Below are 22,934 nucleotides of genomic sequence, written 5' to 3' on the forward strand. Positions count from 1 at the left end.
ATATTTGTTAGTATATGTATGTTAAAAGTTGTAAAAGAAACCTTTGTACAAACCATTTTTACAGTGATAGTTACGACAAAGTGACAGAAAAGAAAAGAAGATGGAGGCCACCAAAGAAATCTGAAGATAGACTGGCCATGTAAGACCTCTTTAAACATCTGTTAAATGCATTGTATAAAAATGCTTTTGTACAAAGACTTACTACTTGCTAGGCTCTGAAGTTGAATTATTTAGAAAGATGCGTGTCTGTTCTTGTTTGTTTTAGGGAGGAGGAGGGGGAAGACTCTGTGAAGGAAGAGGATGAAAGTATTGAGGAGCCCAAGCCTGCAATAGGTGAGTCACTGGAAACAAGTATTGCTGCTTTTATTATTTTAAGTATTTTATTAGTATTGCTGCTGTTTGTTGTAGGCCTAAAGATGTAGAGTTAACCATTTTTTTCTTCATTATTTTTCTGCATCATTGTTTTATTGTGGTGAGGGGGGCTGTTGTGATTGTTTTCTGCAATGTGCATGAAATGCTCTTTCAGCAAAATCATAAAATGTGAAACTCATGACACAAATTAAAATGAAATTCTAGTAGTCATGCCAGAAATTGTAGCTTGCATACACAGATTTCTAAGAGATGATAGCTCAAGCTACTGGTTGGAAGCTAAATCGATTTAGTAACATTTGACAAATTATTATCAGGATTCTTTTGGTTTTTATAAAATTCTATTTTGTCATTTTTGTGTACTTTGGAGGTTTTTAACTGATTAATCCTTGATATTGATCCTTTCTGAATCTGTTTATGAGGTGATATTTGTGTAATGTGTTGTCAGAGCGTGAGCGTGGAGCCTGGTCTCTGGTGTGTAACTCAGAGGAGCAGTGGGTCAATCTGGCCGAAAGTATTAAGGACAAAATCTCTCCTCAGGACCGGCACCTGTACCGTATCATCACTCAAAACTTCCTGCCTGAGATCAGTAACATGATTGAACAAAAGGTGAGACTTTTCACTCTGTCTGATTACACCTTTTGTGATGTAATCATGAGTCACGTTATGAGTCAAACCGGGATATAGGTTCCATAATATCCTTAATAGAGATTGCCATTTCTATGGTGGCATATGCAGTTAAGCTATGTCAGTAGGGTGTTTAAATGTTTTTTTTTTTTTTTGAGAAGTCCTTTGAGAAGAATATTTAAATTCATGTAATTTAGATAACGTTCATATGAAGAATTCTTCTTAACTACTTTTTTTTTTCTTAATATTTTGTAAGGGTGGTTTCCCTACAGTGGTTCAGCCTAGGGCTGCATATGAAATATGAGCCTTTTATACATCCACTGTGGGGAAAGAAAAAAAAACTCCTTTTTATACACTTCTATACATGGAGAAAAACATGGATTATTATGTTTGTTTTCAAATTTCTTTAGAGAGTGGTATTTTTTTTCCTAATTATGGCCTAATTATAAGACTGAGTGCTAAACTCATGTAATGTCTGTTTTATTCATACGCCCTCATGCCTGTGGGGAACATATGCATCACAGAAGTAATAGAACACATGACGCTCCAGGAAATCCCTAAAATGTGCTGTGTCTCATTTCGAAGGTGTCCTCTGGAGGTCGCATCCTCTAAAGTATGCGTATACGGAGTGTCCTCCACCCAGAATTAAACGAGACTGCCTTTGTAGGATGGGCGGAAAAGGAAACAGGAAGTGTCACGTTGCTAGGCCAACACATTTAGTGTCGTTGCACACTCACACTAGTTAAATGTACAATACCAGAGGGTTAAACAAATTAACAATTTCTCGCCTTGCTAGCAAAGAACTGTTCTCAACATTTAAAAATCACTAAACACTTATAATCCTGTTTACCACATCTGCCAACTGAGATAATACAACTTAAAAAAGAAGAACTTGAAAATACTTATATTTAAACCACATCTTTGCTTGTGTGTCACTTTACAATCTCCGGACGCCTCCATTTTTTTTTTTCCCAAACAAACGACTGTTGTTTACAGGATGCAAAGAATTGTGGGTTATCTGTAGCAGTGAAGGATACACCTCATGCCTGTGAAAGAAGGTCACATTCTAAGGTCGCATTCGGAGTACTTGCTTTTCTGAAATGAGACAGCCTTGATGATGTATGCAGCCTTTGAATGCGACCTCTGGAGGGCGCAGCCTTCAAAATAAGACACAGTTATGGACAAACATCTAGCTATCACTGTGACTGAATTAAAAGCAGCTAGAAACGTATAAACTGATTAAACATGAAGACAATAAACCTACAATATATGGTGCTCTTCATGCCATCTTGGGTATTTTCAAAATAATAAAGTCAATTTGTAATGCAATGCTAATCAATATAGCCTTTATTGCACTATAGAATACATTTTCATTCTGTAATAAGAAGCCACATCAGATTAGAAAATTGATTTTGTTGCTATTGTGTGACTGTTGTATTGCAATAGGTAGCACTTTAATGTCAATGTTGAATTGAGGCTAGTTAGCACATAATTTATAACTGAAATGGTTTAATGACAGAATTTCATTATGGTTACAATATAGATGAAGGATGGTAAAACATAAACAGTTAATTGTACCCAGCATGTATGTAAAATGTTACCTGAGAGAGAGAGAGAGAGAAAGATGGAGGGAGAGAGAGAGCAGAGACCCAAGAAGAGGGCCCCAGTAAAGAAAGAGAGATCGCCAGCCAAGAAAAGAGACAGAGCAACAGTTACAATCTTCTTTTATCCCTTCCTTGACCATGTGTCTAAAAACCAAATATGAGACATTCAAACTGACCAATCAGCAAATTACAGCTTTCCCCACCATGCAAAAGGTGTGACAATTAACAGACCCAGATGTATGCATATGTTGGCCTACAGGCCTTGATCACAATCAGCACTTTTGTGCCTTCAAGAATTTCAAATGGCCCTTTGGCTACTGAAAATAGGTTTGGGACTGGAAAGCAGAAGTCTTTAATCATTTTCAACCCTACAATTTTTTTAAATGGTTATTTCAATTAAAAATTGAATGTTTTTAAAATCAAAGTAATTAACCACTATACACTGGCTCGAGATTAAGTTGCCATGCAGGGTCCATTGTCCTTATGGATAATTGCAACTGCTCCAGAATATTTTCAGAGGCATTTAGTATCTACATAGTGCAGCAGATTAAAAATACTCAAGTTTAGAGCAATATAATACTCATTAGTTTGAAGCTATTTCAATTTTTCATATGCACATGTATAATAGATTAACTAGATACCTGATCTTTGTCTTATCTTACCAGTGAGAAACTGTCTATATCAAATACATGTTGGTATGCACATTTTGCAGTGGTGTTGACATGTAATTTCCGTAGCTAATCAAGACCTATTAGAGTGTCTGGTTTCCATAGCTACCATGCTTCCAGCAATTACCATTACATACCTTCACTGTTAAATGTACATCTTGCTTCAGTGCTTCCAGCATTATGGAGCTTCACATTTTCCACACCTGTACATAGATCTGCAAAGAACCAGATATTTTCTTTCGCAACCTTGATGCAATAGGTTTTAACATAGACAACTGCCTCTTCAAATCAAACCCATCCTCCCACTCTCTCTCATACATGCACACAATCACAGTCTCATAGCCCTGTCAGAGCCAATCCATCTAGCCGTCGTCATGTGGCAAGCTCTCACCTTGAAGTGAGCTGGAGCATGGTGATTGACGGCCTGCAGTGCTGCAGGTTTTTTGACCTTTTAAGTGGTGATACCACAGACACTCCATCTTCTAGCATGGGATTAAGTGTTGTAGGGTAATGCACAAAGCTGAAGATCCTGAATATACTGATATGGGGGAAGATGGGCCTTTGTCGCCGTGGGTTGTTTGGTTCTGTGATGACACCCTTTACCCTTCCTTTAGCCTCTTGGTTAAAACAAAGTGACCTACCTGACACCCACATATATGTGTAACTGACAAGAATATTCTTCCCCAGGAGAAAGAGATGAAGCATAAACTACTGAATCCGCCCAAGGAACACAACAGCCATCACAACACTGAACAAAATGGCAGCAAAGAGAATGGGGTGGGCCTTTTTTAAACATGTCAGCACTTTCTTGTTTATGTATGTGATGTAAGACAGGGGTTTTCAACCTGTGGGGCGTGCGCCCCTAGGGGGACGCCAGCACCTGTCAAGGGGGGGTGCAAGCATCTGTTAATTCAGAGGCATACCCTTGAGTAGCCCAATCTACTGCCATCCGCTAGGGGGCAGTTTGATTAGTCCCACTGCTAATCCGTTGACAGAGCAGCATTGGATTGAGTATCAGTCACACTTATTGACAGTGTAAGATGATTTACGGTTAGCCGCGTCGGGAATCCAGCCACGTATTGGCATGTTGCTATCAGAAACGGGCTCAGCCATCAAACTGAATCAGGTAATATATTTATTATCAGGTTATATATTTGTTTCATTATAATTATGAACACTATACCAGGGGCAGTCGTAAACCCTTTTTAGACTCCAGCCCCACTACTCATTTTAGCCCCCCAAAACTGTCTGAACGATCGGGCCAGTGCTGCTTCCTCAAAGTTTTATCATTCTCACGTGTTTTAATTCTTGTCAGTTTAAACATTAAAGTAATTTAAAGCCATTTAAGTGCAAGACATCTCAATGCGGTACTAACACGCTGTGATAACGTTAGATCATTTCTGTGCGCACCATTCACACAACTGAAACGCACAAACAAAGCCGTCTGAGATCCGTTTATTTCTTATGTTAATAATGTTAATCATAAAGAACAAAAGAAAAAGTGAGTGAAATTAGACCAACTTGGGGCGGGTGCCCGAAAAGGTTGAAACCCCTGATGTAAGCTATGGTTTAATTGATGAATTTGGGTGACAGACACAAGCCACATCTGAGGTGGACAAGCATAGGGAGGAGGACCTGGAAAGGCAAGTCCTGCTCGCTGAACAACGGAAAGAAGAAGAAAGACTGCTTCAGGAAGAACGGGAGAGAGAGGAACAGGAGCGAGTCAAAGCTGTCGAGGGTGAGTAACAGTTCAGGTAACCAGTGACCAAAGTTTCCCCAGAAGCGTGATCAAACACACACTGACGCTAGAGCACATTCTGTGGTCTTGTCTCAACATGGCGGTTTTGAAGTCAGTATGCCTTTAACCCAAGGCTGCTTTAATCATATAAAGAGCTGAGCTAGGGGAAACGATCAGGCTCACTCCTCGTGAGAATCATACAGCTCTGATATTCCCTGTCAGTGGGTTAATTAACTCTTGATTGTGCTGCTGCTGATGGGCCTATCCACATTAATGTATTATGGATGAAGATCGGGCCTGCAGTCCTTTCCAGTGGTTTCTTCCTTGACCTCTTTTAATCCTCCCAGCAGGGTGTGTCAGTCAGGGCCTTTAATCTCAGCACATAAAGCACTTCTCTCCTTTATCTTGCCTGTGCCCTTTGATCAAATGTGCCTTCTAAAGCTGCCTGATGAATTGCTCTTATTACTATTTGATTTAGTTTGCAAACTTTTCATCACCTTGGCCTAGGCAGAAGTGGGCAGGTAACAATTGCACTATTAATGGTAATAAAAAGTGTAAACTGCTTTATTATTCTGTCATTCACTGATATGTTTTTCTACATTGTTCAGAACGTGCACGTAGAAGGAAGCAGCGAGAGGAGAAGGCCTGGCTGCTCTCTCAAGGAAAAGAACTTCCCCCTGAGCTGCTGAATATGGAGACTCACTCTAGTCGCCGAGCACGTCGCACCAAAGAGCTGTAAGGACTTTTGTTTTAACTCTCAAACTCAGTATTAGTTTTACATTTTGCTAATAGTCTCCTAACACACATTCGATGTTTGTTTTGCTTGTTAATTAATGTGTAGATTGGTGTGGTTGTTGCTATTCATTACTCGCTTCTCTTTCTGTATTGTAGTTATGACATAGACGATGATTACACTGCTCTCTACAAAGGTATGTTTGGACAACAGTGTTTGTGTTATGATTAAACCATAGTGTTTGTTTCCTCATTAAATACCTACAGTAAAGAAGAAGTTCCACTAAAATAATGTAAAATAATTTTCTCTTCAGTGTTGGAGGCCCTCAAAGCTCACAAAGATGCCTGGCCTTTCATGGAGCCTGTTGATGAGTCTTATGCCCCCAACTATCATGAAATCATACAGGTGGGCATACAAGCTGTTATAAAGAAATTTGTTTGACCTTGTTAAGAATAATTCAATAAGATATTTAAAATGTTCCGTCAGACTCCAATGGACCTGTCCACCATTGAAAGAAAGCTGAATGATGGGGAGTACATGGCTAAGGATGAGTTTGTGGCCGATGTAAAGCTTATGTTTGAGAACTGTCTGGAATACAATGGAGAAGAGAGTGGTAAATATGATTTAACTGTTTTGTTGCAAAGTTAAGCAGCATAGTGAAACAAAAAAAAAGTGTTTAAAAATAATCTACTCAACAAAATGTAGGAATGTGTAGCAGTGTTTAAAAATTGATGAGCAAAGCAAGTCATAATAGTTGTGGAAGTATGTGGAAAGGCTCTGGCATTGATTAATAGAGAGTGATTGAGCTGTCCTCCAGTGCACCAGGTCCTGCAGTGCCACAGAGACATTCCAGCCCCACAGCTCCCCTCCCTGGAGACATCCATCCATCAGAATGCACTCCCCTGGGGCTGGCGGGGTCAGAGGTCAACTGTGGTTCTGTGACCTGGTTGGTGTGCTTGCTGTGCATGGGGAGATGAGATTGTATTTACATTTAATGATGTTTATGTGATGTGCGCTTGTATAGTTTAGGCCTCCTGTCTGTCTTCTTAAATTATAACAGAATATGATGGTATTATAATGTCTGAGTCCTTGGAAACGCTGCTTAACATAACCGAACGGCCCTTTGAACTGAATTGTGGCATCTAATCGCCCTGCTGAGGATGGCGACACGGACAATAATGGAGTTTCACTTTAACCGGGCCCTACTGAAGCTGCTGAGGTGACGCAGTGGGACCGCAAGGATAAGAAAAAGAGCAAAAGTCACAAAGAGTCGGGTCCTGAGAGCTTGATCAGAGTCACTGAGCAAGTTCAAAAACGCAAAACGTCCAATAGTGGAAAGGGAAATTATCAGCAACAAGATAAACCCACATATACTTTACAACACCCTCCCCCACACTACATCAACGGTCCCCCACATCCTCATAACATCCACCCAGGACAGCAACAGTCTGGCATGTTACATCCCGTTCAACAGGTTAGACTACACTCCCTACACAATAAAATTTGTTTATTGTTAACAGTTGAAACAACTGCTTTGACTTATCATAAAAGTGCTTCTGGAGGACTTATTATTGCCAGTACTTCATAAGAGATGTGCTCTTTTTTTCCTATAGTTTCAACAACCTGCAGGACCAGGAATGTATGCTCAACGAATGATGATTGACCCCCAATATCCATATCCTGGACAGAGACCCCTCATGTCCAGGCCACCAGTGGATCATGGAACTCAGCATATACCTCACTACAGCATGCAGGTATGTAGTGATCTTCACCAGCAGCATCAGTTTGATAACTTAGTGAGGAAAATTTGTTTCTTACCACTTGAAGGTTGTTATAATGGTTTTCTTTTTTTTTTTTTTTAATCAGGGTTCCCACATAAATGGTCCAAATCTCGGTCCTAGATACCCAATTGGACTTGGTCAACCACTACAACATCCACATCAGCAAAAATCTTATCCTGGTCCTACTCATGGTCCTTCTCTTGGCCCAAGGCCAATGACCCTTCAGCCTGGAGGCCTCTGTGCCCCTCCACCTGAAGGCAACATGTACCCTTCATGGCAACATCCAGAAAGGCAGTCCATGCAGCCTGTGGGGAACCGGTATCCCAGGCCAGGTATTCCAATGCATAGTTCCTACCCTCCTTATGGCCCCCATAGCATGAATGTGCCCAGGATGTGGCCACCCATGAACAATCAGGGGCAGCAGACACCTGGTGGACCTATGATGCAAGAACAGAGTGCAACTAGCCAACATCCATACAATAACAACATGATCCATCCTCCACACAGTACTGGTTATGCAGTGACAGATGGTCAATATAGAATGCCCTCTGTCAGCTCCCAAAGTCCCATTGGCCAAAGACAACCAGGGGCGCTTCAGGTATTAAGGCCACATTTGGCTTCCATGCTTGATAGTCCAGAGATGATTGCCCTCCAGCAGCTCTCTGCCTCATCTTCTCAACAGGATGAGACTTTTCAGCCCACCCCAGAATGTGGTGGTAATGCTTTGGCTTCTGCTGCTTTGTCTTCTCCTGAAAACCAGTTCATCAGGCCTTCTATAGATGGTGCTACAGACATCCAGCACACTCCCATATCCCCCAAAGGTAAGAGTGGTATTTTTTGCCATGTTTGGCATTACAGTATTGCTTTCAATGAAAATGAGATTTGGAGTTTGCACTTGCATGATTTAAGAACATTTTATCACCATTGTATATCCCAACAGGTTCAAGTCCAAAATCTGGTGATAAACAATCAACTGGAGAAAATGCCTTGACTGAAGCTGACATGCGTTCTCATCCTAATCCAACAGAAAAATCTGAGCAACCACTTCTAGGAACAGCTCCAGCATCAGTGTCCGATTCAAGCACAGAAGATCCCAGTCAGAATGAAGAGAAACATAGACTGTCAAATCTAGAGAAAATACACAACAGTGACCACCCAAATTCTCAAACCCAACCAGGTCGCCCACAGCAAAAATCTGTGAATGACTCTTCATTACCCCTAAATGGTCCTCAGCCAATGCCTCATAAATCCCCAGATGAAATCCCCCAGTATCCCTCTCAACAAATCCATAATAACGTTCCACCACAGTTTATTCAGAATGGTTCTCAACGACAGTCTCAGAATGTTCCTTCACATATTCTGCAGAATCTTTCTCAACAGATGCAACAAAATGAATCTCATCAGTATCCTCAGAACAGCTCACAGCAAATACCACACAATGGACCAGTCAGAGGGCCACAGGTGGGACCTCTTCATGGAATGCCACAGATTCCACCTCAGGGGGGTCAGCCCGGTGTTCATCAGCCTGCTACCCTTAGCTCTCTACCTCCTAGCCACCCTGTATCGCATCCACTTGCTCAACCCTCTCCAGCTGATCAGGGAGACCAAAGACCTTGTGAGCCTACCAGCAGGAAAGTGTCAGGTGGGAGTACAGCCTCCAAGGATAGCAGCAATGCTGACATGAGGAATGATCATGCCAATGGACTTTACAAATCACAGCCCTTCAGTCCAGAGTCACAAACCCAACTAGGAAGGCAGGAGCTAGCACCTCTTCACAATCAGGCTCTTCCAATACACACTCAGGGTCCAGAGAGTAACATTGTGACCCAATACGGTGCAACTGAGCCAGTACATCAACACTTTGGCCCACAGATGGGTGGAGCATTAAACCCGCCAAATCACCAGCCTTACCCAAACCAGGGACCACTATCACAGGGAAATAACCCTCATCAAAATCCTGTACACTATCCTGCTTATCACCAGCAAGGTGTTTCATACCAGTATCGCATGGCCACACAGCATCCTCAAGGCCAATCCAGCATGTATCCTCAGTTCCAGCAGCAGCAGTTCTATCAGCACCCCCGACATGGCCGACCTGGATTTCCATCTGAGGAGTGGCCTAGACCTCTGTATCACCCTCAGCACCCAATGATGCCCAATTCTTACCCATCACCATCCACTGGTAGTTTTAATGGCCGACACAAGGACAATAGCGTGTCTCCACATGGCTCTGATCGATCTGCTGGAAGTTTAATGTCACCTATTCCTTTACCTGATGGGTCCCATAGCAGTGCATTGGAAAACAGAGAGGATGGCAGCCCTGCCAAGCAGGCAAGGACTGAAGAGCCTTCTGAACGGTCTGAGAGCCCAAAGGAGATCTTGGACCTGGATAGCCACAATGCTACAGCCCGACATCGTACTTCAGCTCAGCCACATCCCAGTTTCCCATATGAGTCACGAGGCATGCATCCCAGCATGCAGCAGTTTCCCAGTGGACATTTTGCACCACAGCATCCTCATCCACATTTGATGGAAGCTTTACAGAGACCCCAGCACCTGCCTTTCTCTCCAGGCCAAACTCGCATGGCTATGTACAGGCATCCAAATGTTGCAGGGCACTTCCAGGGAATGATGGTTGCTCAAAGAGCAGTGGTTGCAGAACACTTATTTCACACTGGGTAAGAGATCTCATTTATCTCTCAGATCTTATGATATAATTGAGTTTGATCCAGAAGAATGATCCACTCACACATTCATATACATATGTCTGTATAATTCTTTCACATTAATTTTCCTTACTTGTAGTAACCCGTTTCCTTGTCTGATAGGCACCAGATGTTGAGTACAGCATCTCCCAATGGCCCAGGTAATAAACAAGGAGTATGAAAAGTAGGATTTCACAGACATGCTCCACTACCCACCTAGAAGACTTTAAGACACTGATAACCAGTCCTTGTCTGGACTAGGCACTCGCAGTCAGTGTGGAGGGAAAGGAATAACTTGCAGTACCAAGAAGTGGGACCACTGACCAAGGAAGAGCTGTGAATCTTCAGTCCTGTTTATTGTTCCATAATATTGGTCTACAGCTTTTCTTCTCAGCCTGGAATGTCTCTTTGGCCTTATTCCCTACAAAGGAACAATATATCCAGTCTCCTTTGCATGGGCTGTTACTTAGGAAGTAAATAAACAATTTTTTTCCCAGTCCATGAGAATAGCAAGATATGATTTACCAGTTTGTGTTCTGGTTCAAAGTTAAACTCAGGTGTAGTAAAGAAGGTACTGAGGCTACTAGAGCTTTTTCCAAGCTCTGTGGACAAACTAAACTCGGTTACCTTCATGTACTTGTTGAATGTTCTGTTGGAAGATTTTAGATGTAGTCGTAGTAGTAACTCAACTTAAGGAATAAAAGATTAATCTTCTGCTCCAATACGAAACACCACACTTGGAGTGTTTTAATGAGGTGATGCTCATCTCAACTAAAACACAGTATCAGCTTGATTTCTGGTGATGTGCATTCTTTTAATGCAGCCTCAATTTAAAGATTGTCTTTGATTTTCTTAGACTGGCAGAGAACTTGGCTTCTCTATTTATGCACTAGGAATAGTCTTTCATACTGGAATTAGTGGCCTTGGGCATAAATTAGATGTGTGCTCCTTTGTATGGGACTAAATTCTAACTTTTCACTTGTTGTCTTGTTCCATACTGATGTGTCCTGCTAGTTTATGTGTGCACAGAATGAACTAGATTTCAGATACTGAGGTAGTCATCTTTCACCTCTTAATATCTACAAAGTCTTCTAGTAATCCACGGCTTTTGGGATTCCTTGAAGGCTGGTTTATTGTTGTCACCCAATATCATTCATCACTGGCCATCAATCTTAAAATGTTTTTTTTTTTTTTACATATTGGATTGTAAATTGAATTTTTGTCACAATTGACAACCAGCTGGAGTCGCAATACTAAAAATGCATTAGATGAGAGAATATATATCAGCCTTAAAACTGACTTGTAAAAGTACAATTTTTGCTCCTTTTATCAAATGGGAGAAATGTGGATGTGCTCATATTTTACATGAATGCTTCCTCTTTTAATTTAATGTTCTGAATATGTCCTCAGGGTGTAGAGGTTTTTATACGGGTATTGTCAATAGAATATTCATTGAAAAAAATGCCATGAAATGTCACTGGAACTGTGGTTAACTTAAATTAATCTGTGATCTTCAGTATAGACACAGGAACCAGGTAAGCAGTACTTGGGGTTAATGGCATCTGTCACACTGTTCTTTGAATTACTCTAATATTTGTTTTAAATGGATGTTTTTTTTTTTTTTTTTTTTTTTTAATTGGGGAAGGAAAGATGGACTTGCTTTGTTCATTTTAATTGCTTCTACTATTGTCTTGCACTAAATGAATTGCTTTGAATATCTGTTTGTTTTTTTATGTGTCCTCTTGGTCTTGTCGACAAACCATTAAAAAGAAACCACAATTTGTGAGAATATGGCAGAAAGAATATCTACCTCATAATGCCAGAATGTGGCACATTGTCCAATCCAATCTTTTTTTTTTTGTCACTTGTTTATATACTTCAAAATCCTTTTTCATGATTTACAGCTTGATCTGTACATCAACACTATATATAGCCTTAATATGTTCACTTGCAACACCGAACGGTAATTATTAATTTATCAGTGCCAAGTTTGAACATGATTAAAATATCTGCATTCCACTTTTTTTATTGTTGGTGTTTAAGTGGTGTATCAACCATAAGTAAAATGAAGGCAACATTCCAAGTTTAAAATTTTGCCCTCATTGTGCCATTTTGTGGAATCCACACATTGAAGTGGAGATAAGGTTGTACACCTCGTACGAAGGATTTGACAGTGATTTTTGTGGTACACGGAGATAATTTTCCCAGAAACCTATGATGGTGCAAAATGTTGTACAGTAATATTTTAGTATTTTTGTGGACATGTGAACAGTTTATATGTATTTTATGAACTAGGGATATGGAAATACTAGCAGCTGTGAGATGACATGGACATTGTCCACCATTTTGTACCAGTCTTTGCTAATAAGTGAAGATGTATCACTTTAGCAGTCTGTCAGAGGACTGTCCTACTCCACTGTTAATATGTTAAGGAATTTAGTTGTAATGGACTACAGGAATGTGTGGGTTTTGCTGTGTACAGGTGTTTTTTATTTTATTTTCTTTCACTTATTGCTGGGTACTGGGTAACAGATCTGTATCTCTTGAAATCCACCCTTCAACGTCTCTGCTGTCATCTATTCTATCTGTACTAGTTAAGAAACTAGTTAGTTAAATGTGAATCATATTTATTTGCTCTTGGGATTTGTACACTTTTGTCTTTTTTTAATATAAATGTGTCCTCATGTTTGTTTTGAAACTGTTCACTTTAATGAAGATGGCATCCAAAACGACACCTGTAACTTTTATTATGTAAAGTTTACAAGTTCTTACCTGACTGACGAATTATTTTGGAAATGGACCGAAGTATTTTCTATACTGTACATTTCTTAGAATAAATTACGTTTCATTAGATTATGCTCTTGTCAATTTTCTGTTCAATTTCCCTCATAAAAAATACATTGCACTATTAAAAGTGATGAGAGTTTTGAAGAATACATGGTACCAAGTGTTGCACTACCAACTTGTTACTAAGATGAATAACATTTTAACTTCTCCTTAATAGACATGGTCTTGTTTCTATGTTTTTTGTTATGTACTTGTTAATAGTATGAATTATTTTAGTATGTTTAACTGAAGATGGGAATAATGAAAGATATCACGTTCGTAGTGATCACTCGTCGTCTTATGGACTTTTAAACTTCAAAAAACAAGACTAAAATTAATTCAATATATTAGTTTTTTAATTCAAGTCTTTGTCTTCCGCGTGTCTTTTGTCCTCGCGCACTGGCACACAGCGGAGCCAATGAGCTTCAAGGAAAGATGTGACGTCACTGTCTGTTGTGGAAGTCAGAAGTGGGGCTGAAGTCGGTCAAGCTCGGTTAAATACAACAAACTGCATCTTTGTTACCGGTGTCGTTGTAGAGATACGGCGTACTCAGTTGCCAGAAGACCTATTATAATTCGCTTCGTCTCGGAAGGTATTTATTTTTCTATACGTTTATTTGGGCTTTATTCCTGTAACCGTTACTGCTGCGGTTTAATGTGTGCTTGGTGAAAAACTCTTATTGGATAATTAAATATATTCGCAGTTAAATCGTTCGAAACTCGAAAGGCATGTCAGGACGTTTATAAGCGTTCTATATAAAACGTATAACAACATTTAGACAGACTTAAAATCATGACCGATAATAGGTAGAGTGCACTGTGTCATGTGGGTTGTTTACAAGTAATTGGGTCTGTAACAGATGGTCACATTGTTTTAGCAGGATTGATAGATTTAATTAACTGTATGTCACGTGTTAGTTTATATTTTGCTGATAAAAGTAAATAGTTTCCAACAGCTGACAGCTGATGGTTGAAATGGTTGAAACTGGTGGTTGAAACTTCCTTCAAGGTAAATCTGTTGTTGTGAGAATAAAAAGAAGTGCAAGCAGTGGGCAAATCCCATTTTCTGCATGTTCAAATACACGTTAATACTGCTATTCCAGTTACTAGCTATACACTAATTACTTTATTTTAATTAGAAATCAACACATTTTATAAATGAATCATTGGTGAGAAATGCATCTGCAAATAACTTGTTTCTATTAAATTTATTTTTATTTAAATTCAGCAAATTATAATCAACAGACACGAATAGGCCACAGTTACTGAAACCATTTAATTTTACTTGTCATTACTGCATCACCTGTTATTAATATTAAATACAATACCATCATATCAGCCATTGGCGCATTAACAAAAAAATCACTTGGTGGGCCTTTAAAAAAATTAACCAGCTACTTGTTTATTACTTTTCACCAATAGTACAGAGATCTGTGGTTGAATTACATCACAGCCATGCACGCGGTGACACTAAGAGGCCTGATGTGGATATGGATGCTGTTTCTGTGGTGTGCATCATGTAACTGTGGACCAGATCCCGGGAAGCGGGAAGCTCTGTTAAGGCTGGAAGCGTCTAGACGGACAGGAGGCAGTATAACACTGAACGAGAGAGAGAAACTGCTTGACACAAAGCTTCAGAAACTGAAGCAGCATGATATGGAAGCAGGAAACTTCCCACCGTCCATGCATTTCTTCAAGGCTAAGCGCTTCATCGATCAAAGTCCTGTGTTTAGTTTGCTTCAGAAGATGCCTAAAGGTGCTGTAATCTAATAATGCAGATTTATTGTGTAGTTTGTGTGTGTATGTATAAATGTATGGTCACACTTTATTTTAAGGTCCATTTCTCGCATAACTGTTAACTATGACTTTTGCCAGAAAGATAATATGACAAAATACTCCACCTAGGTTTAGGTATGATGATTTATCTGATCTTTTGTCCAGGTGCTGCCCTGCATGTTCATGACTTTGCTATGGTGGGTGTGGATTGGCTGGTGAAGAATGTGACCTACAGAGAGAACTGCTACGTGTGCTTCACAGATGAGCAGACCGTGCAGTTTATCTTCTCCTCTGGACAGCCTGCATCTCGTCCACACTGCTCCTCATGGACTTTGCTCAGATCCCTCAGGGAGAAGATTAAAAACAGCACTGATTTGGACAACAGGTATATCCTGAAAAAACGGCAGTGAATCTGAGACTGGAGGTGAGGGATGTTTGTCTCAAATTTTCATTTACCTCCACAGTTTCATTCGAAATCTCACGCTCTTCACCGAGGACCCAGACAGAGCCTATCCTAGCCAAGATATTGTGTGGAAGAGATTTGAGCAGGCATTCTTGGTGGCCTACGGGTTGGTCACCTATGCACCTGTGTTCAAAGACTACCTCTATGAAGGTCTCAGACAGTTTTATGAGGACAACATCATGTATGTGGAAATCAGAGCGCTGCTGCCAGCGGTATGGACAAATTTAACCTTAGAAAATAAAGAAAATCAATTTAAAATTGTGTGTACTGTAAATAAATACTAATATGCGCTAATTTTCATCATAATTTCAACATATGAACTTGATGGCAGATTTAATAACAAGGACTGGAGTATGAGGGCCTGCCAGGACGTTGTGAAAAGATTTAAAGAAAACTTCCCAGACTTCCTAGGAGCTCGAGTCATTTTTACCGTCCACAGGTGAGAGAAACGTAAATTAGAATGTAAATTATTATTGTGATGCAAAGCTGAGTTTTCATCAGTCATTACTCAGTCTTCAGTGTCACATGATCCTTTAAAAAACGTTCTAATATACTAATTTACTAATATTATTATTAATGTTGAAAACGGTTGTGCTTCTTAATATTTTTGTGGAAACCTTGATATATATATTCTCTCAGGATTCTTTGGTGAATAAAAAGTTCAAAAGAACAGTGTATTAAGTCTTTTGTAACATCAGAAATATTTGATTTGATTTCATTTCCTGTTGCTCTTAGGGGTATAAATGCAACTGAGGCGGTGAAGACAGTAGAGGAAGCAATGACACTACACAGGAACTTTCCAGATATCATGGCAGGCTTTGACTTTGTGAGTGTATGATGAGCATATTGCAGAAATGCACCATTTGTGAATAAACTTTGAAGGAAACATTTGCATTTATAACTCCAGGTAGGACGGGAAGACCTCGGAAGACCTCTGTGGTACTTCAAGAACGCTCTGAGTCTACCTGAAGAGAGGGGTGTTAACCTGCCATACTTTTTCCACGCAGGAGAGACAGGTTTCTTTTGACATCTTGTTCTTTCATCTGGTACAAAGTAGTGTAACTCAAAGTTGTCCTTCAGGCTCAAAACGATTGAGTGCTTGTTCTTTTTTATGGTTGCTATAGTAAAATCTGGCAACTTCATTCACTTTTCCCACACAGATACACAGGGAACAGATGTTGATCAGAACCTCATGGATGCTCTTCTATTCAACACCACACGTATAGGTCATGGTTTTGCTTTGGCACGCCATCCTGTAGTTAAAGAGTTGTCTAGAAAGATGGATGTACCTATTGAAGTCTGTCCAATCTCAAATCAGGTATATCATCACTCTTTATGCCTTTAAAGTGGAAAAAAAATAATACTCCTGCTTTCCATGATTCAATTTACAATGGATAAGTCCTGCCCCCTTTATTTTAATTTTTTTAAGATATCCTGCTAAAATATTTCACATTTAATAGGTTACAAACAGGATTTGATATTCATACGTAATGTCTATGTCTTAAACAGTCACCTTTTTTATAAAAATGCTACAATCTTATCATTTAAGATGTAAATATATACATATGTAAATACTATATGAATTTAATTTTATGCAAGGTTACATTTTGGATTAAATTTACAGTTTGAAATTGACATTCAGACGATTGAGGTTGACAAAATGTTTTAATGTTTTTAAAAAGTCTCATGCTCAACAAGGCTGCATTTATTTGAACAAAAATACAGTAAAAACACTAATATTGTGAGTCTTTAGTGTCACATGATCCTTCAAAAATCATTCTAATATGCTGACTTTTTAAAAAAATTTTGGAAACTGATACATTTTTGATGAATAGAAAGTTAAAAATAACAGCGTTTATCTGAAATAGAAACCTTTTGTAACATTATGAATGCCTTTACTGTCACTTTTGATAAATTTAATGCATCCCAGTTCAATAAAAGTTTAATTTCTTTCAAAAGCAAACAAAAACATTTACAGACCCCAAAATTTTGACCGGTAGTGTATCTTTTTGTTTTAGTACATTATAATTTTTTTTTTTTTTTGCTTTCCACTATGCTTTTTTTCAGTCTTTGCTATATTTATGTTTTATTGTCTGAATAGCCACTCATTTGAAAAAACTAATAATGCTTTAACTCTTTTGTCAGGTGTTGAAATTGGTCTCAGACTTGCGGGACCACCCAGTGGCAGTACTGATGGCTGAGGGTCATCCTGTAGTGATCAGTTCAGATGATCCAGCTCTGTTTGGGGCCACTGCCCTTTCACACGATTTCTACGAAGCCTTCATGGGCTTTGGAGGAATGAGCTTTAATTTAGGCACATTGAAAGAGCTGGTCATAAACTCCCTCAGGTAACGGATAACTACTACTCTCATGTTTTAGGATTTATTTTACAGACATTTCTTGGTCATTAGTATAATCTACAACCAGGCTTTGCTGTTTATTTGTAACTCATTTGTCCTTTCGCTCTTCATTTCTAGGTACAGCTCACTGCCAAGTCAAACTAAGAAAAAGGCTATTGAGGTATTGCTGGTAAATTGGGACAAGTTTGTCTTGGAAAGTTTACTGTAGACTACTTTAACAGGTAGTTTGTAAATCAGGAGGTTTTAAGCATGCTCTAAAGGCATTTTTTACAGGATGTTTTCCCCATTTGTTTGTCATATTGGTGAACATACTGGGGTGTGGATACTGCAATTTATGCTGTTACTTGGTGTGAGGAATTGAATGTATTCTCTTGAACTGGCCTGTGCTGCCATCTGGTGCAGAATCTGTGTACTGATCATCTGTACTTCCATTGAAACAAAATGGAGGACTCTAGTGCTTGCACCTTCAGGCTGATGACAGCAGTTTTGTGTGCAATTCTGTGAATTCAAGACACCTGTTAAACAACAAAACTGTGATGTACTGTCAATTAATTCTTTTATTTGAAAAAGTAGTTATTAAAGGAATAGATTAACCCCCCAAAAACAAAACATTGGCTAAAAATTTACTCTCCTAGATGAGTTTGTTTCTTCATGTTGCTCATCATTAGATCCTCTGCAGTGAATGGGTGCCGTCAGAATGAGAGTCGAGACAGCTGATCAAAACGATTATCAACAAGTAATCCATAAGACTCAAGTAAAGCAAAAAGTTGCATGTTTGTAATAAATCCATCAATACAATGTTTTAACTGAAAACAGTTTCTCCCAGCTAAAATCCTTTATCCATAATATTGCTTTCTCCAGTGAAAATGTCTGAATCAGGAGAGAAATACGCACAGATCAAGCACCAGTACAAGCAGGGAAAAAAAGTCCTAAACAAACAGTTCTAAACAAATATGTCAGTGGATTTTGATATAAGAGGACAAAAGGGAATAGACTTTTCACTGGAAAAAGCATTATTATGGATTATGTATTTTGGCCAGAAGCTAAGGTTTAAAGTTAAATTTCTTGATGGGTTTGTTTCTAACAAACACACAGCTTTTTGCTTCACAAGAAGTTAATTGATGGACTGGAGTCATGTGGATTATTGTGATGTTTTTATCAGCTGTTTGGACTCTCATTCCGATGGCACCCATTCCCTGCAGAGGATCTATTATTGAGGAGGTGATTTAATGCTAAAACAAGCCTGTTCCAATGAAGAAACAAACTCATCCAAATTTTCACTTAAATTTTGGGTGACCTATTCCTTTTAAGTTTTTAAAAGTACATTTTTACTTCAACAACCTCAGCAGGCTGACTTTAGTTACCTGATTTCAGTTTTTTATGAATATGCAACTCATTTTGTTTACAACATGAATGTTTTAAAGAACAAGTGTTACAACTCCATTTGACATTTGCCATCTTTACTGACCTATTAAAAATTGTGCAGCTTTCCAAAACACTTCAAGTGGAGTCCCCTGTCTATTTAAAGCTTAGGTGTCTACTGTAAAATGATACGGTGAATTGTCCTCGATTACCGAACCCTGATGGTCTTCATCTTTCAGGTTCCCGCTGTAATGTTTATCTACTGCTGGTATTAAACTGGGTAAAATAGCGCTCATCGGGAATGTTGGTGTACACATCCTGAAGATGTTTATTCCTGTAAATGGAAAGAGTGATTATTTCAGTTTTAGATTTAATTTTAATACCTAAAAACATTTTAGTTAGTTATCACTGCAACATTTTAATTTTCATGTAATTGTTTTTATCTAATATTTAGATTTTGTTTCATATTTTTGTTCAAATAATTAACATTAACAATGCTGCTGTATAGTCCACTGGCTTATTTAAAATGCATAATCAATATTAAAAAAAGTTATTTCTAATGAATTAATAGGTGTGCTAATCATATATAGTCAGCAAAACCCTATTTAACTCACTGATCGTCATGGGCCTGGGCCAGCTGTGCGTTGGTGTTGTCCATTGCTCTGCGCAGCTCCTTATTAATACGTGCTTGCTGTCTTTCTAGCAGCAGTGCAGCACGGGCGGATGTCATGCGCTCATGATGCTCCTGACGCTCCTTCTCTCCTTGCTCCATGATGGCACGCTGCACACATTTGTTTGGTTATTAACACTTAATTGTCTGAAACATTTCAGAAGTGCCATTTGATGTTACTTACTCATAAATAAAAGGTGAAAAAAACAAAGTACCAAGTGCTGGCTTTACCTTCCTATCTTCTGCTTGCTGCAGCTGGTATTGCGTGCACTGCTGGAGCTCTTTAGGACTCATTCCCTTGTAATAGTCCCTGCGCAGGCGAGACAGACCCAGCACGCTAATATTCTGTTCAGGGTTTTCCATCAGCAGGTCTCCATTTAGCTGGTTCAGGATGTCCATCTGGTTGTTTTCCTCCTCTTCATGATGCTCTTGTAGATGTCGGTGTGTGATTTCTGCAGCCTGTGGTCAAGAAGCAGCATGGAACAACAGGAAAATGATGGTTAATTAAGAGTACTAATAGTTCTTCTTGAATTTTAAATCCTAACTTGTGAAATTTAGTCGTCAGTGACTCACCAGTGCAAGGTTAAAATCTTTGGTGGTGATGGCTGCAGCTCTCTTGCTTTGTTCCTCCATCTTCTGCAATTCAAGAGCTCGGTTGTCTAGAGCCAGTCTGCTTTGATCATATTGGTGCACTATATAGTTTGTAAAAGGAGAAAACATTCATAGTAGGGCTAGGAAAAACTGCATTCGTTCACTGTACCATTTCAGAAAGAATATACACTGAACATTTAAAATTGGGACCAAGCGTCACTGAAAAAATTGTAAAAATTGACAGTTTTTGGGACTCCCGTTCAGCCAGTGAACTTACTCTCTTGTTGTAACTCTTGTTTTGCTCGCTCTAGTTGGTCTTGCTGTTGTAGGGTCCATGCTCTGAGCTGCTCCTGCTGCTTCCTCAGCCTGTCCTTCTGGGCCAGATCTTCTCCAGTCAGCCCCGGCAGTATCTGCACCCCTTCCTGCTTCTTCAGCAGCTCTGGATCATTCAGATCAAACTCGCGCCGACTGGCAGGTTGTTGAAACTGTTGCCTGAATTGAACAATGGCTTCATTCAGCAGGTGGTCATCTTTCTTCTGCCGCTGCTCTAAGATACAGGCTGCACGATCACTGCACAGCAGCTCATCAGCTAAAAACAGACAGGAAAGGGGTTTGAGTTAACTTCAATGTAAATGTCAGTTGTGTTATTTAAGTTATCCACAACCTTTTCATATAAAAGAGTAAAGTAAAATGGGTAACACTTTACAATAAGGTTCATTAGTTAACAGTAATTAACTGTATTAGTTAACACAAACTAAGCATGAACAATACTTCTACAGCATTTCTTGATCAGAAGTTGTATATGTTAACATTAGTTAATGCACTGTAAACTAACATGAACAAATAATGAATAACTATTTTCATTAACATTAACAAAGATTAATAAATACTGTAACAAATGTATTGTTCATTAGTTCATGTTAGTTTATACATTAACTAATGTTAACAAATGATACCTTAAAACCATAAAATGTAATTAAAATGCTGAAATTCTTGTAAAGCAATTACAGCCATGAATTTAGAAAATGTGTGTACATGCACACATACAAAATATAAAATATTTCTTCAAAAAAAAAATCTAAATCATTAAACGTTTATACATGCACACACACAAGTTTTCTAAATTACTTAATTGCTTTACTGATTATTTTTTTAGGATTATATATATACATTTATTTAACATTTTAATTAGACTGTTTTTCCCTCTTGTTCTCTTTTCTAGTTAGTTACATCACTTGGACATTTTTTAAATATAGGAATTGAGGGGAAACGTTAATTGGAAAAAAAAAATGTTATTTATTAATGTAGTCATTGTATGATTAAATAATAGGCCTATTTTTTAAAGTGTTTTAATAAGACACCCCCCCCCCCCCCCCCCCGTTTTCTTTTACATTTAGTCATTTAGCAGATGCTTTTATCTAAAGCGACTTACAAATGAGGACAATGGAATAAATCAAAATCAACAAAAGAGCGATGATATGCAAGTCTCAGTTAGCTTAACAGTACAAGTAGCAAGAGATTTTTTTTTAATTATATAATAATTACAAATAAATAATAGAATAGAAAATGAATAGAGCAAGCTGTGTTAGAGGTCTTTTTAATAAATAAAAAGAAAACAAAATACAAAAAGATTAGAGAAGCTAGTGTTTTTTTTTTTTAAGAACAAGCAGTAACGAATAGAGTGCAAGTCTTTTTTTAAAGAATAGAATTAGAATAGAAAGTGCTAGAGTTAGATCCATATAGTATTCATATATACATATAGTTACAGCACCTGGAGATTTATTTTTTAAAATACAAGAATTGGGAGGAAAAGTTAATTGTAAAAAATGTTATTTTATAACGTAGTCATTGTATGAATAAATAATATTTCCTATATTTTTAATAACAGATACAGTCCAAAAAAAAAAAAAAAAGATGTTCCTCACAGAACTCACCATAGTCTTTCAGTTCATTCGCTTCGCGTTGTTCTTTCTCTCTTCGTTCTTTAACTTGGTGGTCGAGAGCATCCTTGTCAACCTGACAAAGAGAGAAATCAACAAAAATTAACTTGCATATTATATCGTTTACAGCTGTAAAAGTTGTTTCCACCTAACAAACTTACTCCAATCGTGCGGAGTTTATCATTGAAGACCCTCTCTCGGCGTTGTAGCTCCCTGTTTCTCCCTCTGTCAAGCTGAACAGCTTCGACTCTGTCTGACAGATGCTCGACTGGATTCATCGTGTATCACCACCACCACATCAAATCCACATAACCAATATAATCGACGTACTGGATGTCACAGAACGAGGGAAACACACAAACAAACGCGTTGCTAAGTGACGGATGATGCGTGTTTGAAAATTGCGTCCTCTCTGTGTTGTTTTTCATACTGCAATTCAGTTGAAATACACCACACGCACTCCAGATGCATATTTATTATAGGTTTCAATCGGGTAATTAAACACTTTTCAAAACTTGATCCTATTACTTTTTTTTATTTTTTATTGCTGCAAATCCATAAAATTCCGGTGATAAGGGAATGCATATGATAATGCGCTTTATTGATGCTGCAGCGTTTAGACTAACGTTAGTACTTTTTTATTATTTGTACATTTGTAATTTGTTATGCTGTACACCAACACCAATGTCATTTTACTGTAATGGTTTGATCAGTGATTTTG

The 22,934-nt window shown here is 38.6% G+C and overlaps 3 protein-coding genes across 3 annotated transcripts in view; 2 read left to right on the plus strand and 1 right to left on the minus strand.

Moving 5' to 3' along the window:
• Window positions 1–13,076, plus strand: part of LOC109064477 (cat eye syndrome critical region protein 2 homolog) — a 34,113-nt gene extending 21,037 nt beyond the window's left edge. The window contains 15 exon segments of the mRNA XM_042715327.1: window positions 65–139; window positions 266–333; window positions 818–978; window positions 3,956–4,045; window positions 4,862–5,006; window positions 5,615–5,741; window positions 5,898–5,935; window positions 6,053–6,144; window positions 6,226–6,352; window positions 6,800–6,834; window positions 6,836–7,213; window positions 7,353–7,493; window positions 7,606–8,341; window positions 8,461–10,198; window positions 10,349–13,076. Of these exon segments, the coding sequence (XP_042571261.1) occupies window positions 65–139; window positions 266–333; window positions 818–978; window positions 3,956–4,045; window positions 4,862–5,006; window positions 5,615–5,741; window positions 5,898–5,935; window positions 6,053–6,144; window positions 6,226–6,352; window positions 6,800–6,834; window positions 6,836–7,213; window positions 7,353–7,493; window positions 7,606–8,341; window positions 8,461–10,198; window positions 10,349–10,406 (4,009 nt within the window). The 3' untranslated portion in view covers window positions 10,407–13,076.
• A 395-nt stretch (window positions 13,077–13,471) lies between these two features.
• LOC109078308 (adenosine deaminase 2-A) lies at window positions 13,472–19,148 on the plus strand. Its single transcript, XM_042715328.1, has 10 exons — window positions 13,472–13,644; window positions 14,474–14,807; window positions 14,993–15,212; window positions 15,292–15,502; window positions 15,602–15,729; window positions 16,026–16,116; window positions 16,198–16,306; window positions 16,451–16,608; window positions 17,436–17,638; window positions 17,768–19,148. The coding sequence occupies exons 2-10, from the start codon at window positions 14,507–14,509 to the stop codon at window positions 17,856–17,858; spliced, it is 1,512 nt and encodes a 503-aa protein (XP_042571262.1). The 5' UTR covers window positions 13,472–13,644; window positions 14,474–14,506; the 3' UTR covers window positions 17,859–19,148.
• LOC109078309 (RIB43A-like with coiled-coils protein 2) lies at window positions 19,092–22,588 on the minus strand. Its single transcript, XM_019093619.2, has 7 exons — window positions 22,375–22,588; window positions 22,208–22,289; window positions 20,551–20,862; window positions 20,256–20,374; window positions 19,914–20,141; window positions 19,627–19,793; window positions 19,092–19,346 (listed from the first exon to the last, which is right to left on the minus strand). Exons 1-7 carry the CDS (start codon window positions 22,489–22,491, stop codon window positions 19,268–19,270), a joined length of 1,104 nt encoding a protein of 367 aa, XP_018949164.1. The 5' UTR covers window positions 22,492–22,588; the 3' UTR covers window positions 19,092–19,267.
• Between the last annotated feature and the right edge of the window lie 346 nt (window positions 22,589–22,934).

This window comes from Cyprinus carpio, chromosome A25 (assembly GCF_018340385.1).
Source record: "Cyprinus carpio isolate SPL01 chromosome A25, ASM1834038v1, whole genome shotgun sequence".
Lineage (NCBI taxonomy): Eukaryota > Metazoa > Chordata > Actinopteri > Cypriniformes > Cyprinidae > Cyprinus > Cyprinus carpio.

Excerpts from the sequence above, each read along its gene's own strand:
- LOC109078308 (XM_042715328.1), top strand. The coding sequence starts at position 14,507 with ATGCACGCGGTGACACTAAGAGGCCTGATGTGGATATGGATGCTGTTT. Across the intron at positions 15,503-15,601 it reads TCAGAGCGCTGCTGCCAGCG|ACATATGAACTTGATGGCAG; the intron begins GTATGGACAAAT and ends ATCATAATTTCA. Across the intron at positions 17,639-17,767 it reads CTGGTCATAAACTCCCTCAG|GTACAGCTCACTGCCAAGTC; the intron begins GTAACGGATAAC and ends CTTCATTTCTAG.
- LOC109078309 (XM_019093619.2), bottom strand. The coding sequence starts at position 22,491 with ATGAATCCAGTCGAGCATCTGTCAGACAGAGTCGAAGCTGTTCAGCTT. Across the intron at positions 22,290-22,374 it reads ATAAACTCCGCACGATTGGA|GTTGACAAGGATGCTCTCGA; the intron begins GTAAGTTTGTTA and ends TCTCTTTGTCAG. Across the intron at positions 19,347-19,626 it reads GCCCAGGCCCATGACGATCA|GAATAAACATCTTCAGGATG; the intron begins GTGAGTTAAATA and ends TTCCATTTACAG.